At 43.1% G+C, this 21,469-nt stretch overlaps 1 protein-coding gene across 1 annotated transcript in view; it reads left to right on the forward strand.

Annotated features, from left to right (window-relative positions):
* The first annotated feature begins 20,442 nt into the window (after positions 1-20,442).
* TRUB1 (TruB pseudouridine synthase family member 1) overlaps positions 20,443-21,469 on the forward strand; it is a 28,168-nt gene continuing 27,141 nt past the window's right edge. Inside the window, exon 1 of the mRNA XM_074159020.1 lies at positions 20,443-20,626. Within this exon, the coding sequence (XP_074015121.1) occupies positions 20,482-20,626 (145 nt within the window). The 5' untranslated portion in view covers positions 20,443-20,481. The remainder of the gene's footprint in view (positions 20,627-21,469) is intronic.

The following is a 21,469-nucleotide window of genomic DNA, read 5'->3' on the forward strand; positions in this document are numbered from 1 at the left end:
CCGAATCATTCTGCCCTGGTACCTGCAAAAAAACTTGTTTGTGGCCAGCCCTGAAGATAAAAATAAAAGGGAAGAAATAAAAAGAAACAAAGAAGAAAAAGAAAAAAAAAAGAAAATAAAAAGGGAAAAACTTCTACAAAACCAAGATCGGTCATTTCACCCTGAGTATCTCACATTTTTCTAACATGAACACACTTTGCTTTTTCATATGTTTTGCTGGGTTTACAAGTGGGTGGAGAGAAAAGAGAAGGACGTTCAGTGAATAAGGGAGGGTACAGTGAAGGGCATTAAGGTTCAAAACAACAGTACAGATTAACTGCTTGCAAAGATGAACAAGGTACACTTTCACATCATGGTTCTTCTGGTGGCAAAGCTGGTTTAAAAACTGTCGTGGTTTTGGCTGAATTTACCAAAACCGGACTGGCAGATGGCCCTTTCCCCCCTTCCCCCCCCCCCCCCAAAAGAGGAGAGAGGAGGAGAAAGAGATAAGGAGATTCAGAAGTTTAGAATGAACTAAACTACTTTAATGAAAAATTAATATTAAAATAAAAATAAAGAAGAAAATAATGAAATAGATACAATATATACAAAACCGTATCAAGCTCCCAGGATGTCAGTTACATCACCGGCAGGCACTGGGGAAGTCCCAGACTGGACTCAGTGACGAATGGGAACTGGATTCCAGCTCTGGAGTCAGGAACACACGGATCGGGATCAAAGGCAGATGAACAGACAGAGTCCTCTCTGGACGTTGGCCATCGCAGGAAGGGGCTGACCCTTTGATCCCTCAGCCTTTATACTGAGCATGGGGCAGATGGGATGGAATACCCCAGTTGGTCAGGTTTGGGTCACCTCTCCTGTCCGCTCCTCCCCACTTATGTGACCCCTCTACGTTTTTTCCGTTTCCGACCCTCTAAGGGGGCAAATAACGAAATTGGCTGACCTTGGTTGTTATAGCAATAAGTATAAGCAAGGGCCTCCCTGCATACCGTTCCTTGGCATGGAGCACAAACATTGGGCTGATCACTCTGAGAACGAGCAGTTTTCTCCACAATATGCCGTTAATTTCAGAGAGTTAGAGGAGGCCTAGCTAGGATGTAAAGTTACAGAACAGAAAATTGGTTCGGTTTTACTTCAAACCGGGACAAAAACTTTCCTATGCTTAGCTGCTGGGCATCATGTTTTGCTCTTGTTGAAAGATAGATATAAACAAAAACATTTCACTGATCATTGTGACACAGCCCAAAAAGTTCGACCAGCCCAGCCAAAGGTTACGAAGTGCTGCAGGGAGGTGGAAGGATGAACCAGGGTGGTAACGGGCAGCGATCTCCAGCAAGGAAGGGTGGTTGTGTGGCTGAACCATGGTCTGGGGAGCTGGAAAAAGCTCATTTCTGTCCCTCACCCTGCTGCACGACCCATCACCTCCGTTACTAGAGCATGAGAGAAATATTCCTGAAAGTACCTCTTCAGAAGGGTGTAGTTACGTCTCATTAATGCAAGTTTAATGGAAGATGGTATAAAAACACAGCAGTTATCAGTCCCTCTCATCTTTATAAGTGCCACTGCACAGGTAATTGCAGACTTTCAAAATTAGATCTCCTGGTAGTGCTACAGAACACATATGCTTGTGTCTTAGCAAAATGTTCTTTGCAAGGGCTTCGGAGATCAAAGACAGTCTGGGCTTGATTGGAAACCAATTATCTACCGCTGTGTGGACCTTTGAAAACTAACAGGATTTTTATTTCCTTTATCCTTTGATCCCCAAAATGAGCAATATAAAGATAAGGGAAAGCAGAACAAAAGAACAGATGTACCAAGCAAAGAGGGAGAAGGGAAAGCAAGAATGTGCCTATAGGTTAGTTGGATAGATTTTTTTAAAAAAACCAAACCAACAGAACAGGTTGCTGGATTTGAAAACCTCAACAAGCTACAAGCATAAGCAATGTACCTTCCAGCTCCGTATCTTTGTAACTCAGAAAATCACCTAAACACAGAGTTGCAATATGGATTAACTGTGGATGTCCACAGGAAGGATATTTTTTTGCTCCATATGCAACTGGAATTACAGAATTACTTGTGCAGTTGACACTACTTAAAGTACCATTTCTGCAGCAGCACGTTGCTGTATCTTTGATCTATTTATTGTCTAATTTCTTTAGCCTTTCTCCTACTCTTTTTCTGGTTCAGCTTCATATTCCAGGAAGAATCCAGTGCCGACAAGTGTGCTTTATGGCTCTAACTTGTCGTTTCCAGTGGTGTCAGCAGACTGTGGGCCAAGGGAAGCAGCTGCAGATCCATTCACTTCTGTACCATTGCACCCACTTCTGTGCCCCTGTTACTTTAATTTTAGTTTCACTGGCTGGGGTCAGTCCTTGTACAGAGACAATTAACACTGAGCATCTGAAATCTGATAGGGATTTAAAGCAAAGGGTGAGTGGTTGCCACCTGGTGAGAGGAGGAGAAAGGAGGGGGAGGATGAATGAGCTGGACCTTTTCCTTTTTCATCCGGCACACATTAGTGGATCAATGACTGAAATGGATGAGGGTGCTGCTGAAGTGTCACCGCAGTGTAATGATGTAGCTGCTATTAATGGCTAGAGCTCCAGCCCGGAAATTATAGTGGAAGAAATGAAAAAAAAAAAAAATTTCTGAGGGCTCTGAATTGGTGATTTGAGGATTGTAATTTAGTGCTTGCTTTCATATTTCATAAAATGGCTACCATGCACATTTTCAGAAGTTTGCCACTTAGTTAAGGAAAGAATAAAGTCAATAAAGTTTGTTTGCTCATGATTCTCCTTCCATTCCTCATGTAAGGTACAACCGAATCTGCAATGGTGGCTCTCCTATAAATCAAGATCTATTTCATGCTTTTTAGCAGATCTGTTTGCAGTGGAGAAATGTACCTTCAGCTCTCTGGCTGTCTGGATTTAGAGCAGATATACAAAATATTATAGTTTATATAGCCTGTGAACTCAGCGTATGTCAAGATCAAATTCCTATTACACTAACATCACTGACAAAACCACGGTTGTCTTCAGGCAGCCTGGATCTAGAGACAGTAAGAAAACCACAACAACTGAGCAAAGGAAACCAAAAACCCCACAGCAAAAGCACCTCATCTTACAAATTTGTTGAAAAGGACAAATCTGCTGTTCTCAGCTAAATCTATGACCTCAGAGAGGTTGTACCCTTCCACCAGCAGTTTGACTGATATCAGGATCCAACATGTTTTTTTCCATATTGACTTTCTTTGGGCTCCCCTTCTCCTACAGTAATTAGACAGGTCAGAGGGGAGAGCATGAAGGGCAGGAGTTCAGCATTGTCCTCATTGAAAATGATGCTAAGGAGTGTCACCTGCTTCTCAGCCACTAAGAAAGTGAATATACAGAAGTCTATGAGAAAGATGTCTTTGAGAACACCGCTTCCACTCACACCTTTCAGCACTAACCCAGTTTCTGCCACTTGTTCTAAGGCTTTTCCCTTTGTCCCTGCTGTGAGTGGCTGCTGCAGCTGCTCCCGAGGGTGCGCCTGCCCTTTCTGCCAGCAGGTAAGGGGAACGCATCCAGCACGGACTGAGTGAAACAACCAGCCAGGCCACTCAGCGGTTCATAACTGGTCCTGAAAAGCAGATCCCACCTAAAATCGACAGCCGTCAGGCCTGCCGAGGCAAGGGGAACTTCTGCCCTTTACATGCTTCCACAGGGCACCTGCCAGTCTCCACTCCCAGCCCTTCCCGCCTGCCCAATTAATCCTCCGCAGCTCTCTTAGTGGATGCTTCAATGCATGCCAAAAAGGCTTTTCTCTAATTCCAGACTCCTAACTTTTTTTTCTGTGCTTCCTAAACAGTGGAGGCTGCCTGATAAGGCAGCTTGGGGTGAGCAAGGAGAGGAGACCATGAGGTAAACAACTGGGGATGACTGGGTATAAATATTTCAGAAAAATGTGTCAGCATAAAAGGTTTAGCTGCAGCTATTTCTCCTGAGGGGTCAGGCTGCAAAAACCTCTTCGTCACCTCCCCAGCATCTGCCTCCCTGCGTCTCAGATGGGGACACGTTCAAGTGGGCAATAAATTTCAGGGATGGGGGAAGCAGGAGAGCAAGTATTTACTTTGCACAGTAAAACAGTTGTTCTTATTCTGCCTTGTCGCCGGCTAATTAAAGTTTACGCAGCCAGTTCATCATCAGTCTAAGGCTGCAATCCCTGCTCATTGCCAGGCAGTGAAACCCAGCCCGATGTATATCTGACTGTTTTATCATAATTGGAGCAGTTTGTGTGAGCCACGTTCCTCATGGCTGCGTGGACACTCGCCAGTGGTGGTTTATAACGGTAATTGGTACATCAGCAGTTTGACCCTTTTCTAACAGACTATTTCATAGAAGATGCTTCACTGCAACTGGTATTTACCTCAAAATATGCATTATAGAAAAAAATCTGTAACGCTCCACCTTAGTGATCCAAAACACAGATTCAGTACCCCGGGGATTTCTGCTGCGCTGGTTCAAGAGATTGCTCTGTCCCCAAGGCCCCCAGCTTATCTGTCCCCAGAGCGGAGGCAGCAGAAAGGGATGAGGCATCTGCTCCTCACCTACCCCTGTTCCCAGACCAGCTACTGCCCTAAATCCGTCTGGCATATCCTGCAGAACTGTAGCATAACCGTGTTGCACTGCAGGATGGACAGCCTGAGCTTCCAGCTTTGCCGAGAAGCCGGGGATGTCTTTGCTCTGCTTAATTTTAATGGGAGCTGGAATACGAGCCCTCTTAAACAGCCTCTTAGCGCAAAATACTGTGTTTTGTAAAGATTGATAGAGAACTTGTGAAATTGCTGAAGACTGTGGGCTGTACCATGCAGCAATGCACTCCCTGAAAGTCACATCGGGCCCAAATATTACGTACATAGAAGTATCCTTAAACCACTCAAGGTGTGTGAGTTGGAGTACGCACCAGCTTGAGAACTCTTTCTACGGACGTAGCACTGGGACTACCCTGTAAATGCAAAAGGTTGTTCACAGTCCAACTTAACTTCATCTAACATTTATGTTTTCTAAATGTGCAACAACCAGGTTGCCAGGTGAAGAGGAAATGGAGCAAAATCTCAAGTTCTGGGTTCGTCTGAGGACTTACAGGTTCCCGTTGCACCCTTGAGAGCTCAGCCAGCCTCGGTGCATCACAGCCTGCAGCCACGAGACACAAAAATCCTCATTGTGTTCCTGGAAGGAAAAATGCTGTCAGAATCTTGAGGTTCAGAGACTTTGCTAGCGGAGCGTGGGGCATTTTAGAAAAGCTTTGTAGTATATATAGTGTCTTTGTAGCATATTTAGAGATCAGGAAACATCCAGCTGCCCAGCAGATGGTATGACCAAAATTTGGGTCCATACACAATCAACTAAAGAAGCGACTGCCCTTCCCTTAAGGAGCTGGGTTTCATTGATTGACCAGTGTCTCCAGGCTGGGTCTGATATTGAACACTACTAACCCCTGTCGCAGGTTACATGGTTTCTTTAACAACTGTATGGAGGAAAATGCTGACTAGATTGCTTTGCTCATTGATAATTTTTCCTTCTGGTTCTGATTATGCAGAATGATACTGCAAAAGAGGACATTAGAAAGTCAATCAAACATTGCAAAAGGTACAATAAAAGCCTATTCTAAAAATCTTTCTTTTTTTCTATTTTTTTTTCTCTGTCCCTCTCTCTCTGTGAAATCACCTGACTATATTTACATTCCATATATATTAATAGAGCCCAAAGGAGAGATGGGAAGGGACTCTTTATCAGGGAGTGGAGTGGTAGGATGAGGGAGAACAGTTTTAAACTGAAAGAAGGGAGATTTAGATTAGATATTTAGGAAGAAATTCTTTCCTGTGAGGGTGGTGAGGCACTGGAACAGGTTGTCCAGAGAAGCTGTGGATGCCCCATCCCTGGAAGTGTTCAAGGCCAGGCTGGATGGGGCTTTGAGCAACCTGGTTTGGTGGGAGGTGTCCCTGCCCATGGCAGGGGGGTTGGGACTAGATGAGCTTTAATGTCCCTTCTAACCCAAGACATTCTATACATCAACATAATTTTAAACTCCTTCATAGGAGTCAGTTTCTTTACTTGATGTATATTGAGAAAATAGAGCCAGAATATGGATTTTCCTTGTCAGGCCCACTGCTTGGAGATATATTATTCATTTTTGTTTTTACATGTAATTTATTAATTTTTAATAATAATACAGACAATACTAGACAATTATTGCTTCTTCTTCGTCTAGCCTTTTCCACTTAGCGTGGGAACTGAAAAAATAAAGCTTAGCATATTAAAAAAGATTCAACAAAATGTTCCTTTTGACATTGTGTAACGCTCAAGGTTGTTTTCACTTCACATAGAAAATAAACGTAAATCTAATATGTGTTATTCGAAACTGTAAGGGAAAAAGCACATAACCAACACAGTGGTCCTAGCTTCTTGTCCTCTAAAGGTCAGCTGTGAGGATGTGACACAGCGTTAAATTGCCAGCGCAAAAGAAGCTGAGACGCAAAAGGAAGTATTGAAATAAGAAAGAAAGGAAGAGGCTACTTGAAGAATTCCAGGTCACTATATTGTAGTTCTCAGAACATCCAATTGCTCTGTAAATATTGCTTAATTAAATGTACTTAGATTGGCAGCAATATTTAACTCCCATTGCATTAGAACTGAATCACTACTTGCAATACTAATTCCAGATACCACAGCAGAAGCAAACTAGGAGTAGGGCTGAATTTACATCCTGATCAAGAATTTATGGTGCAGGTCCAAAAGCATTGAGTCAAAGGACGATATCAATTTATTACAAGGTCATACAGACCTCTACCTCCTTGATTCATGTTCTCTGCTCCCAGCTCTACAGAAGACCTGTGTAAAGGCCAACTGCTTAGTCTGAATGTCATGAAGAAGAATGAAGCAAATATGGTCACCCCTTCAAATTTTAGCTTCCTAGAGAAATCTGGTACTACATCAAAGAGATATTTATCTTGGATGCTGCAGGAAGGGAAAGGTATTTTGGTGCATGGAGCAGTGGCTGAATGGGAAATCTGACATGACTACAAAAAATGGACTTATGATTGGTAGCAAATGAAGGTCTGTCAATCAGACGAAATGTCAGACTCTGCTAAACTAAATGGGCTTGTTTATCACTGTAATTATGTAGCCTTACAATGATAAGGTATTACATACACATGTCTTACTCTGTGCCAGGAACTGCTCCACAGAAACCCAGTAAATTTAATTATGAGAGGAGGAAAAAAATTCCTCTGTTTCATGAGCTATCCACCCCTGCAATGATTACTCTGGGGAAATTGCCACTGAAGCCAAGCAGATGGTTCCTACCTTGTTGTACGCCCAGCTTATTTTCTTTTAAGCTATGAAGTGGTTTACAATGTCATTTTTCTCTGGAGCTGCCTTGCATTTGGCAGACTTCTGACTGTGTGTGAATTCCTTTTTATTGTATATGTGAATGAATTGCTTGGTTTCTTTTTTACCCCAAATAACAAATCCCACTTTGGACTCATAAATAAGGACACGAATCAGACAAGTATCTAGTCCAAACATGCTCTCACCAAGATGACTCCCATTGACTTTGTTACAAGGGAGTCAATAATCAGATTTAATGTCACTGAGCCGCATCGTCTCTGGTGTATTTCCAGAAACATCCGTATTGACCTCTTAAAGACTTGTCTATAGACCAACATTGTGTATTTCTGCTTCTGAGCAATCCCTTACTCCCTTTCTGCACAGATATGTAAGTTTGCAGCAAACCTGAACAGATGTTAGGTCGATGAGGGAGCCACCTGCTTTCTCTGTGCCTGCTGATAACCTACATTGGTCCTGAAGGCAGGCTGAAATATGACTGTGATACTCTCCAAGGCAAACTTTGTCCTTGTGTCAGAAGCCAGCTCAAGCCCTACACACTCTTCAAGGATTTACCCAGGACAGAGGTGTGGTATTGGACTGTTCTCAGCAGAAAGGTAAATTTCTACTATTTCTCCTTTATTCTCCAAAAAAAATCCAGGTTAGCAGGGCTCTCAGAAGGAATATCATACAGGTTTTGGAAAACTGATGAACACTGATGATACCTCTCAAGAAACTTTTCTTTAAGTCAAATCTTTGTAAAACTAGATGCGCCCAGATTAAAGGCTAAACCTAAATTGGCAGGTGCCTGGTCAGGGAATGGTATGTACTTTATCTGATTTGAGACTATGTAGCTCCAAGGAGTTCTTTAAAGAGAGATAAATCATTAATCCTCACAATCAGTTCAGAGCAGCCAGAAAAGAAGATAAAGTTCCTGTGTCTTTGTGCCACATATACCTCCAGGCATCTTCTAACAGATTTTGAATTCAGCTCTCTACTTCAGAGTCAGAAACACAGAGGGAAGCTGTGTTTGAAAGCAAAGAAAATAGCTGAAATCTCTCATGAGATATAATTTAAAATGGACGTTGTTGGGGAAAAAAAAAAAGTTATTTGTAAGAATTATGGCATATTTTTTCTCTGATAACCATTAAGAGCATACACAATACCTGGATGACTTAACCTGCTACCATTATTTATTGTAACCTACTTTTTCCCCAGAGTGAATGTCTGAATTCGAATCTTCCATTTATCGCTAAGTGCACTTCTGGGAAGGGTAAATAAAACAGTAAAGGCCTGGATCTGCGGGCAAGAAGCACACAGCAATCAAAATCAGAAAGTAGAAAAGTGGCTTTAAGTGTCCTCTTTGCTCCCTGAGCCTGGACTGGCTGTCTAAGGCTGGCCCCAGTGGAAATGAGAAGACCCCGCAGCCTGCTCACTCCTCTGATAGTTTGCTTCAATCTCTCACTTTTTACTGTGGAATAAAGCCTCCCTCTTGCAGGCTTTGGGGGAGAAATGTTCACCCGCAAATGGCTCCAGCACAGTGATTTGCCACAGTATCTTTGATCCAGAATTACTGTGATGATCAAAGCAATTTTAATCAGCTCAGCGGTTTATAAGTATTTGTGGCCCTCCTGCCTGCCTGTAACCGTCCGGGTTGTTTCCTTCGCTTTGGACAGCAATGATGCAGGGAAAACCAAGAATAGGTCTGTGGCCAGCCTTCCCCCAGGCATGTTTTCACCCTCATCCTTCAATGGGAGGCCAGATGGAAATATGAATTAGGAGTGGGAGACCTTGCCAACTCTACCCATTGAGGGAAGGGCTTCTGAGGGAAGGTCATCCTTTCTATCTGTTCCCTCCCCGTGAAACCTCTGAAAGGAGCTCAGAAGATTTTCGGAAACATTTAGGAGTGTGTTCCTATGAACTGAAGCTTAGTCAACCAGCATCGTACAAGGCTGTTGCCTTGGCTGCTGACACTAAGTACAAACCACAGCTGATTTTGGAGACATGATGGTGATTCTCTGACCCACAAGAATCTTCCTGTGAGCATTTGGTCTGGCTCCACTGTCATTTTATGCTGGTCAGACAACGTGAAGCTTTGTGGGGAAAAGCAAGTGTACTGTGTTGCTGAAACCTCACAAAACCCACAGTTTCCAGTGTTAAAACAGTTGGACTTTTAAACTAAATCTGGATGAATGCTTCTGGAGAGGAAAGCAGATCCTCTTTTAGTCATCTGAACCATTAAGCTGTACTTAAAAGAATGAGGAAAAAGTCTCTCAAGTCTTGTTTAATACAAGCTGTTATTCTAGGTTTCATTCCTCCCTCAGCTGGTATTTCCTGCTCTCCAAAATGCAGGGGAAAACTAAGGCTTTCCCATAATTTAATGGGATTTATCTGAAAGAGGAATCCTTAAGCTCAGCTGTGGCATGAGCAGCGTGGGTGGCTGGGGGAGCTGCGTGGCTGTACCTGCCCAGGAGTGTGGCTGTGCAGACAGCACAGACAGCAGAGGGAAGAGCAGAGAGGCTTCTACTCCATCAACCTGCCTCTGCCATGTCCAGGACAAATCTAATTTAAGCTTTATTTTCGAGGATTTAATTGGGAAAAGCCTTGCCCTTCTTTTCTGCACAAGAGGTGCATTTCCAGCAGCTGGATCTTCCAGCCATGCAGCAGTTACAATAACTGTTCCACTATTGCTGAAAAATAACTTATTAATATGACTATCAAATCACAGATTTCTTTTAGGGTTCGTCTCTCCCTCTGTCAGTATTGAATGGGCAGGTTCCCACATTAACTTTCTGAGCTGCTGTCATTTGCAGCAGCTCATCTATTCCAACTCTTTCCCCCTTAAGCTCTTTTGGACTGGAACAACTATAAGCTCCTTGCAGTTCATTCATTGGGGCTCTCAGTTTGGCAGAGTATCAGACTGACGCCAGGACAGCCACGGCCAGGGGATTTTTTTAAGGACGTTTAGTTCCTGCCATCTGTCTGTTGGCTCAACTCTAAGAAATTTAGATTGTGTTGCCTTCCCAAAGTTGTTTTTTTCCCCCTTGGACTGCTGTCAGGATATGCAATCTGTCTCTGTGAGAGTTCCAGAGAGACAGCACTCGAGATGTGATGAAATGCCTCCGACTCTTACATGTGTTACTTTATTTCTTAATAACAGGTGATGATAATGATGCATTATCACACACCTCACCTGAAAGGCAACATGTACAAAGAGGTTCCAAACTTTGAACGGGGACTTACTGTATTTTCGGAACAGTGTAACAACATTTTCTATGCCATTTCCTCATTTTAGTCTTTTAGACCAGGTTGGTTGGTCAAGCTGAGGTGTGGGAATGAGTGACTAGTTTTTGTGGTGCTGCTCGTCTGGACTGGGGCTTGCCACAGCGCGGCCGTTTCACTCAGCGGTGCAGGCAATGAGGATAAAGTGGGGGTAGCTGCACTGCTTCCCCTTGCTTGTGTGTAAGGTAGTTAGACTCCACGTTATTTTTCATATTTATTTTCCCCTGAGATGTTTTGGAAGGGGGTGGTGTTTCACTGATGCTCTGGTGGCCCTCCCTGTGAGCCTGGTTTCACCCCACATTGTTAGACAGCATCCAGTCCAGAGTGACCCTTAGATGTGAACCTCAGAGCCAGTGCCCCAGGTACCTGATCCATTTTCATGCTGGGCGTGTGTACGTACTCCATTAAAGCTTTAAACTCAGAAGTGCTTTATGAACCATTCCTGTGAGAACAGGAAATCTCTACTAGAAGATCAGATCAGAGGACGCAAGTCGCCTAAGTGAGCTGTTCTCATGAAATGTCTGCTTTTGTGAAATTTGAGACACATCTCAACTGGGCTATATGTGGTCCTGTTTTCAGATATGACTTCTAAGAATGTGACATTCCCCGCGATGAATCAGAAGGTATGACACATTCTGTCTGTTTTGGTAAATAGATTAAGAGGGCACTAACATTTAAGATATGATTTTAGACTCTGCTTGAGAGGCCACCTAGGCTTAGATTACACCTTTTACCTCACAAGGTTTATTTACTTTAAAGACCCTAAAAATATTACATTGATAGTGTGTTTCTGGATTTAACTCATATGAAAAGACATTCAGTTTACAGAATGAAACCATAAAAATCTAAAAATGTGGGAGTGCAGCTGGTTAATATCTGTGTCCTTGTCTAATTGACAGTTTTAAAAAAATACTGTCTTAGCTAGAAAATACAATCACTACCTTAACAAAACAGACCTTCCCAGTCTCACTTCATTGCAGGGCTCACATTTTGTATATACAGCTGAAGTCCAACTAAATTATCTTTGTTTTTAGCTGACAGCAGTACTTCTGCAGAGAATGATGATAAATCTGCACCAGATAAAAACTGGATGTTTTCAGTTTCAATAAAAATTAGTTAATTTTTAAAGTGGGAATAACAACAAAGAGGGACAAATTAGACAATGTAGGATTTTGATAAATTTAGGGTTATGACAGTTCTCTTGCCCTCAGCCAGTATAATGAATAATTTAGAGCCAAATTTAGGGGCACTCCAGGACTAAAGTATTGCATTATCTAATTTCTGTTGTTGCTCTGAAGTGTAAGCAGCAAGCTTATTAAATATGAATGGAGTAATCAGAAAAATTCTATGACTGTGTGCGTGAGCTTCTCATTAATGTTTCACAAAGAAGCATCAAGAAAGACTAAATAGACTGCACTGGATTTAAAAGTAATAAATATACTCCAGAAACAAAGTAACTTAATGATATTCCTATGAACACAAGGGCTTAAACCAAAAGGATACTCAAGCAGTAACTGAAGTAGATCATCTTTTGCATGTCCCTGGTCACCTTTTGATTATCATTTGCCAAAATATCATTGCCAAAGTACATCCCTTTAATGCCCCTTTTCAATGCTACAGTTATATGCTGGCAGTCTCAGCCACCACAGCCTACCATGATTTTATTACAGCACAGGATGATTGCTGTAAACTGGCTTCTTAGTAGGACACAGAACATACCTTCAAGCCAAGTTTGCAATTAGGGCATGATTTTGAGCATCCTTTACCTCTCACTGACTTCAACAGATAGCACTCCTGGGATCAAGCTCTTCAGCTGTGTAAGTGAATATTGCTTCAAAGCGAACTTCTGAGCTAAAAGACAGAAATACTCTGGCCTTTTTTCAGCTTTCCAGGAAGGATTTTTCAACATCTAACAGAAAAAAAATTCTTTATTTCATTTAATTTTTTACATTTGAGATTGGATGCACTGATGTTCCTTTCAGAAGTGGAACGTGAATCAGGATACCAGTATAGTAACTCCTTCCCTCATCAAACAGTTTAAGCAGAGTTTCATATTAAAGGAAATCAGCTTAAAATGGAAAAATCCAGACTGACTTTATAGGTGATATCAGATTTATATTTCTAGCAAGTAGTGTCTTTTTTCTAAGCAAAAATATTTCTGAATAAACTTCTCATTATCATTTGCCCATAGTGATTACAAGCAAACTTTCTCTTTGTCCATCTGTCTAGACAATATCCTTACAAGCCCTGCAAGATAAAACAACCAATGAAAGAATGCTAGAAATACATGAAAACCTGGAGGAAACGTCAGAAAACTGACAAATACTTGACTCTTTTACTTTCTTATTTTGAAGAAAAGTATAGGACTTCAGATGTGACAGGCAAAAATAGAGTCTCATCTTAGGGTTGCTCATTGTCCATGATGAAGAAATGGGATGGGATAACCCGGGTGGAGTGGAATATTGATCTAGGTATGTGCACTGGCCAAAATATTCATTACTTTGTTCACGCAGACATGGTAAATATGAAACACTGTTTTAATGATTGCAACCCAGAATAAAAAAGCGGAATACTCATCATCTCTTTGATCTCCTTATTTTTAACAAGGTATTTGTAAAATCAAAGTCCTTCTTCTCTCTGCGATTTTAAGTCTAACTTTATGGAAAAAAAAAAGCAGATATTATCAATTTAATCTTACAGTTGGCAATTAGCATCTTTACAGACTCCAAAGCCTAAACAATTAAAAGTTGAATAATTTATAGCAAATGGAACAATTTCTGTCAACAGTATTATAATGTGCATTAGAAATATACTTCACTGCCTGCAGCTGCTTGATATTGATTCTGGAGTTCTCATTAGTGATGCAATTGGCACCCCCTGCCCGTGGGCAATGGCTACTTCTGTTTGCCTGCACTTCTGAATTAATTGGAACCAATCCATGGTTAGTTGTGCTTGTTTAGGGTGAGATTCTGCCAATAAAAGAGGATGAAGGAGGTGTGCTATGGTTGTTCTTGGGCCAGCAGGTTATTTTCCAGGCAAAACATAGCAGAATAGCCCCTGACTCCTCTGGCCACAGAACAGAGCAAACACCTCAGCTCCAATTTTGTTCTTGGGATAATGGACAGCAAATCCACTGCTTTGACCATCTTACCATAGGTATGTGCTTGGGCTGGTGATGTTTACAAACCTCTCAAAGCAAAGAAGGTGTTAAGTTGGGTAAATATTCAGGAGCAGTTGCAAGGGGTGAATGATCAGGTAGAAGATGAATGTGGGTACAGTGTCTTCATTTGAAAGCTAGAGCCAAAGGACTGACTCTTTCCAGGGAACAAAAGAAAGAAGGCGGCTTGAGAAAGCTGTCAGGTTAGAATTAGGTTGAGAAATGCCAGTTTCTGCCTCTGTGTGTGAGTACTGTTGTGGGGATGTCTCCAGTTAGAGGAGAGAGGTGCTGATTGAGGTCGTGCCTGGGGAGAGGTCATCTACTTATGTTCCCACTCTTCTTGGCAGGAAGAACCTGAGATGCTTAGCAACTGCCCTTTGTAGGGTTTCTGGACAGCCCTTCTTCAGTCTGAGGAGAGATATTTCTTTATTCTTACAAGCATAGGATAGACCAGAGCTTTTAAGAAATTGTTACATTTTGGCCTGGAAGTCCAAGACCCTAATGTGGAGTGAACTTTCATTGCTGTGCTTCTTCCATCTGCCTTTTGCAGAAATGCTCTTCAGCTGGCTGTTTACTTTCTTGCTGTGAGTCACCCAGTGTGGGCCATTCTTGGGAAGGGTATGAAAACTTGTCAGACTGGAAGGAAAAACTAATAACGACATGTGCTATCCTGCTTATGCAAAAAACTATTCTTTCCCCCAGTAATATAACTTGTCTTTGTCCAGTAGACCCCCCTAAAAGCATCCATGCAATGGAAGATGGAGGATGCGGGGAGAAAAAGAAGAGCTATCGGGCATCAGTCAGCTTCACTTGCAATACATGAAGTGTCAGGCAATCAGGAAAGTGTGGTGAGGGCCTGAGACACCTCACACCATGTATCTCCAGCGCTGTTAATGATGCTCCATGTTCTTACTGGTGCAGAAAGAGTGTCTAAGCTGTGCTCAAGGGGTCAAGCTTTGCACCTCATAAAGAGATCAAAAAAGTAAATCAGGTGCTAAGAATTTTGGGAAGGAACAGAAAGCACAACAGAAGGTCTTGTCGTGCCATGCTATAAAACCATAGTGGGGCCATACTGTAACTGCTTAGTAAAATACTGGTTACCCTGTATCAAGAAGGACATTGTAAAATCTAAAAATAGATGAAGAAGATAGTTAGAACCATAATGAAGATTATAGCCAACAAATACCCTCTGTCCAAGGAGTGACTAAATAGAAAGCTTCAGAAAGACTTAATAGGATACTTCACATTGAGAAGAGACAGAGGGAGGGAGAGCAAGCTATGATTTAAGGCCTTTCAAATCATAAGAGAGATGGAGGAAATAAATGAGTGAATTTTTCATTTTTCATTATACTGGAATCAGGAGGTACCTTGTGCTAGTCAAGGTAGCTCGAAATAAAGGACAAAATAAATAGAACTCCTTCATACAACCTCCAACTAACTTGAGAAAGTCATTGCCACAGAGTAAAAGCTGAATGTAGATACCATTTCAAAGCAATTAGGCAGACAACTGCAGGAAGACCCACTGATAATGGTTAAATATAATGGTCCGCATTCAAACTTTGGCTGAAAATACCTCCAGCTGCTGACAAGAAGAAGTTGGGAGGGTATGTGAGGGAAGAAGGAAGCTCCTTGCAGTGTTCATTCTTACGCTTTCCCTAAGCATTTGCTACAGGCTTCCAGTAGTGGGCTGGGGACCTGAGCCACCTCAGCTGGTTGTGCAGAGGAGATGGCTCTGCCACCACCGTCCTTAGAGCACATTGAATCTGGAAGGGCAAGAGTGTTTGGGAAGACAAGCAATTCACTCTCCACAGATGGGGGCTTCATAGGCTTTAGCTTTCTTGTGCCAAGAAAATTACCACAACAATATGTATTTAACTTTGATGTGAGTTTAATGCTAGATGTTGAAGGTGGCTTTTTTTCTGGAGGTACAATCTCTTCCTTCACTCAAATAGGTGGGGAAAGGAAGTCATTTGAGGAGTTCAGATATTCTCTTTATTGCACATCCATCATAAACCATTAATCAGAATCTATTTTGTGCTCACAAGACATTTATCAGAATGCTAAAATTGTACAAAGCCAGTTGGGAAAACAGGTATAAACTTGAACTACTAGTGAAGCTACAGAACTATTTTTTTTTTTTTTTGTCTCCCACTATGTCTAAATCAAGATTAAATGTTTTTCAAGAAAGCACACTCCAGTTCAACTTGCATTGCTGCATTTATTTTCTAGCCATGGCATTTAGCAGCTTCTCAGATTTGATAGTGTCTAGGTCCTTTTAACCTAATGTTCTGAATTTACAGAGGGGCAGGTTGGACTTGAATTGTTCATATAAACAATCCCTTATGTGATGCTTCTTCCATATGCACATCTGGTGAATTCTTCCTTATTCCTAATTAGGATGCAGCTTCTTGGAAAATTAGTTCTTTGACAGCAACTGTAACAAGAAACTGTAAACGTAAACAAGAACTGAGAATCCCACTGAGACTTTTATTAGCAACAAAATCAAAGAACTGCAAAATTTTGTTTTTCTTCCCCTCAGCATCACTGAATCTTCTGATTCCAGATCATGCTTAGTCCTCTGTCATTGCAAACACACCTGGGCATGTATCAGAGATTGAAAGTACCTTCCCAGTCCATAATAGATCTGTCCTCGCTTAGTAATGCACTATGTTTAGAAAGGGTCCATACGGAGCAATTGAAATCATATCTCTATTGTATTTCTCCATATTTTTGCACCAAGTCCTATGAGGAGCGGCTGAGGGAGCTGGGATTGTTTGGCCTGGAGAAAAGGAGGCTGAAGGGAGACCTTATTGCTATTTACAACTACCTGAAAGGAGGTTTTAGAGGTGGGAGTTGGTTTCTTCTCCCAAGTAACAGGCAATAGGACAAGAGGAAATGGCCTCAAGTTCCACCAGTAGAGGTTTGGATTGGATATTAGGAAAAATTTCTTCACTGAAAGGGTTGTCAAGCATTGGAATAGGCTGCCCTGGGGAGTGGTTGAGTCGCCATCCCTGGAGGTATTTAAAAGATGGGTAGACGTGGTGCTTAGGGACGCGGTTTAGTGGTGGACTTGGCAGTGCTAGGTTAATGGCTGTGCTCGATGATCTTAAAGGTTCTTTTCCAAACTAAACGATTCAATGATTTGTGACCTACCAGTGATCAGGAAAAAACCTGCTGTTCTCTTGTTTAGCTAACTGCCAGAACTGCATTTCACATAAAGAAGAAACAGCTAAAAACATTTGGATCCTACTATATTCTGCCCAGTTCAACTCAATTTGACACTATAAATCTGCATTAAATCAGCTAAACAAAATCTCTTTTTGTCTAAACTATTCTCAATTAAAAACAATCCCTCTAATATCAGAGAAATGAGAATAAAGGTGTAAAGAAAATATCCCTTAAAAACAAACAAAAGCATACACATGAAATACAAATTGATGTAAACCTTAACTACCAATCTTGTTCTGAACAAAATACAAAAATCTGTTTATTAAATGCTTGCAGTTTATGAACCTTTTCTTATGGGCAGAATGACTAACAAAAATTACCAAACCTAGTATTAGTGTATGCCATGGGTAGTTTTCTTTCCCTTGCCTGCAATAACTGACATTTTTTTTTTCAAAATTGCTGCACTTCAACAAGATACTAAAGAACCTACTTTTGTTCAGAAGAACCACTCACATACAATGAATTATGTGCTTTGTGCCCATCTGAATGGGACCAAATGAACTAACAAGTTGAAGAGATCTTTATCTATGCCTTATTATCAGAATAGATGGAACAGTTAGAGGAAAAAAAAAATCTATTTCAGGCTTTGATAGTTCCTATTATGGACAAAATTCCACTAGCTGACAAGGGAGCAGCTTACATGACTAGGACCTAAACTTTCAAACAGCTGCAACTCTGTTTTTACAGGAAGAACATGAGCTGGGATTAACTTCCTTGCAGTTATTTGCTCCAATTTGGATACAGACAATAAAGCTGGAATCATAAAGTGAACACAAACACAGAAATGCCCTGTTGCTACTGACTCTACTTTAAAAGCTGTAATGCAGCATCATTATCTTCTGCACTGTGGTCTGTGTGCATTACCTCAGAAAAAGCCAGTTGGAAAGCCCACAAAGAAGTGAGAGTCTTTCTGGAGAAGGCAGAAGAAAATGTTGTGTCTGTTCTGCACAAGAGAGTAAGGGATTTCTCGTCTTGTGCAATAGCACTCGTGCTGTTTGCATGTACAACAGCTACTACCCATTATCTCTTCTATATAAAGCATAATTGCACCAGATCCTCGAGGCATTACTTTATGCAATTCCAGTGACCTGAGCGGAGGATTTGGCCTGCCTCTACTAGACCTGTCATGTTCCATACATAAAGCAACATCACCCTTTCAGCCACTTACTGAGTCCCTTTATTAAGGTTGCAAATAAAGTCAGTCACTCTAATCATGCTTTTGGTTGTTGTGGATCCTGGCTTGGCTAGGAATCATTGGAGATAAACATCTCATTTCAAATAGGCTACTGAGCAGATGGTAATGACTTTTAATCACAAGAAACATGAGGCAAATCTGAAATAATGCCCTTGAGATGAACAGTTTGGTACATCATTCCCACCATTTTGAATGCTGAATAACCTTGCCCCATGAAGAGAGCCATGTGTGATTTATGTACACTTATACTTCCAGCTCACTCAAATACTGACAGTCATTAATAGTTTTTCACAATTCTTATTCTGGGCCCTTATCCAATGCCCGGTGAAGTCAAAGCAAAGCTCTTCTTTCTAAGCCTTCAAAGTCTCCATCTGGTGCAATAACAAAGTGTTGTGTTTTAATTGCTGATGCAGAAGTTTGGGAGATATACAAGAACTTCCTGCTCAATACTAAAAATGAGAGTGGGGGTAGTTCCTTTAGACACCTGAAACCCTGTCTTAAAAAAAAAAAAAAAAAAGAAGAATAAAAGCTTTCTGAGCTTTCTGCAATTTGTGGGAACAGTACTGGGGGTCAGACACTGACCTTTAGCTCGTGCCCTATGCCTGTGTCAGGTTAATTACATCATTTTAGACAATTCCCTGCTTAAGTCAGTCCTGAGAAGGCAGTATAGGTTTGGTGGGGTTTTTTTCACAGGCCCTGTCTGCTGCTGCGTTATTGAAAGCTGAGGTGCTCTTTGCGTTAAAGACATCTTTATGCCAAGAGAGAAGCTCTCATTTCTGCATAATCTCCCTCTGATCCTTTGCGATGTTTTCAGAGCACTCTGCTGACCCAACGATACTGCTGGCGATGGCGGTGTGACAGGTCTGCATTTCAGTCCTTGGGCTGCAATCTCCCTGTGTGGCAGCTTACTAACACCATTTCTTAATAGTCACGTTTAAATAGTTTTGCTTGAGCCCAGTTACAGAGCAATCTGTATTTAAGCTCTTTTTAGCAGTGAATTGGTGAGAATAGTTTTCAAACAGTTAGCCTGACTAAACCATGTCCGCAGCAGAAACTCCATCATGGTTTGTAATATGCCTTCCACAACTCCACTTAAATTTTAACTGCATGTAAATCAGTAGCGATTTTTACCCCTTTTATCCCTGTGTGGTGTTGCCATTTTACCTTCTGGAGAAGGACTCTGACACCTCGCTTCCACGTCCTGGAAAGATGTCCACTGGCAACCACTCACCAGGGAATCGTCCCTCGCTGCTTATGGTAACAGCAAATATTTCCACAGGCAGGTGATTATAGCTATGTAGATGAGGCCTAAGCAAATAAGGTGCCTGATTAATCACAGGCACAAGAGGCGTGCAGGGGAGGCCAGTTGGCGTTGCTGGTGGCAGGAGGCCATCACCCCTGTGATGGAGGTGGCGGTGGCAGCTTGCAGCTGGAGGCTCCAGGCCCCGTGCGGCCGCTGTGGATGGTGTGGGCTGGCACGGAGCGAGCCGCCGACTCTGGAAAACCACACAGGGCCCTTGATCCTGCTGTGTGCAGAGACAGCCATCGACTTCAGCAGGAAGATTTGCTTCTTTTAAGCTCTGGGAAGGGCTGGGAACGTGCATAGCCCTTGGCTAACCATGTGGTTATTTCCCCGAAACAGTGTCTCTTCATGGTTTCAGTGGCAGGCTCTTAGAAATGAATAGATGAAATGCATGGATGAAATATCTAGGCTTGCTCAAGCATAGCTTGCTTAAACGCCTCAGGAGTGCTGTCAGAGAAGCGAGTCTGTACAAATGGGGCCTGAGGAATCCCCTGCGCTGTGCTGCTGTTGGGAGGCGAGAGACCCAAGAGACGCCCGTCTCCCCAGAGCCCTCTTATGTGACACATGGGAGGGCAGGCAGATTAATGGACCTGCCACCTAGTTAGTGGAATATAGTTCTTTCAAGTTGGGCGATGAAGGTACGAGGACTGGTGTTGGGATGGGTGAGGGGACATGCAGCAATTAGTGAGCTTCCGCAGCAACGCCTCAGTCAGCCCCTCCGCCTGGCAGAGCTGCCTAAAGCCATCTCGTTTGGGCTGACGGGTTGCTACCGGCCAGCCGGTCCCTCCGTGTCGCCGGGCCGGGTTGAGGGGTGCCTGGCCTGCCGCTCCGCCGGCCTCCCCTCACGGCCTCCCCGCCGCGGCCGGCGGACTACGTTTCCCAGCGGCCGCCGGGCGGGGCGGGAGGCGGGCGGTGGCGGCGGCTGCCCGGCTCGGCGGGGCCTGCCGGGAGCATGGCTGCCAGGGAGGCGGGCGGCGTCGTGCTGGGCAAGTCTGCCGAGAAGCTCTTCTCTCTCAGCGGGCTCTTCGCCGTCTACAAGCCCAAGGGGCCCACCTCGGCCGGCGTGCTCAACCTGCTGAAGGAGAAGCTGCTGGCAGGTAGGCTGCGGGCCGGGGGAGGCGAGGTCAGGTCAGGTCAGGTGAGGCGAGGCGCAGACTCCCCGAGTTGGGCCTGGAGGCCCGAGGTAGGGTTTTGGTGATAAAATAAGGAAACTGTGACAGAAGAATGGGCGTAGGCCCTGCCCGCAGTCCCAGGGCAGGAGCAGGCCGGCCTGAAGCGAACACAGATTTAGTCCTCGAGCGTTTTGACCAGGGACGCCTTCCCCAGCATGGCTGCGGGATGGCCGTCATGCAGTAGCGTGTGCGTTCCTTAGGATGCCAGAGCCACATCCCCTGTCAAGCCACTGCACACTCTTTTTCAGCATTCAGAAAACTAAAGGAGAACTGGCTTTTTGTTAATCTTTTTTTTTTTTTTTGGTGGTAATTCACAGCCATGGTGTGGCGCAGGCTGGGAAATGGAGCCGTTCCTGGACATGTTCTGACTTGCTGCGTGGAGCTGCTGGGTCCCTGCAAGGCTCAGTGTGTTGGTCACGCTGCATGGTGAGCCATAAGGCCATACTCACCACTTCCTTATTTGGGGCAGTCATCTGTTGTCACCTAAGGTACAGCATGATGTGAGCCTTTGTTTTGGATGGGGATGAGATTTGCCCCAGAAGAAAGCTCCAGTTCTGCAGTGCACAGTGCAGGGGATCCCAGCTTCCCTGGAGAGCTGTGGACCATGGTCCTAGGGACATCATGCACCTGTCTGCATATCAGCAACATCCCTGCAGCACAACAATAGCAGGATGTTCTGCTTCAGTTCCATTGCCTATTACCATTTAAAAAAAAAAGTCACCAAATGAGTGAAAACCAGTGTTTTGAGGAGTTTGAAAGTCCTGGGCG

The sequence above is a fragment of the Numenius arquata genome, chromosome 15, assembly GCF_964106895.1.
Source record: "Numenius arquata chromosome 15, bNumArq3.hap1.1, whole genome shotgun sequence".
In the NCBI taxonomy this organism is placed as follows: domain Eukaryota; kingdom Metazoa; phylum Chordata; class Aves; order Charadriiformes; family Scolopacidae; genus Numenius; species Numenius arquata.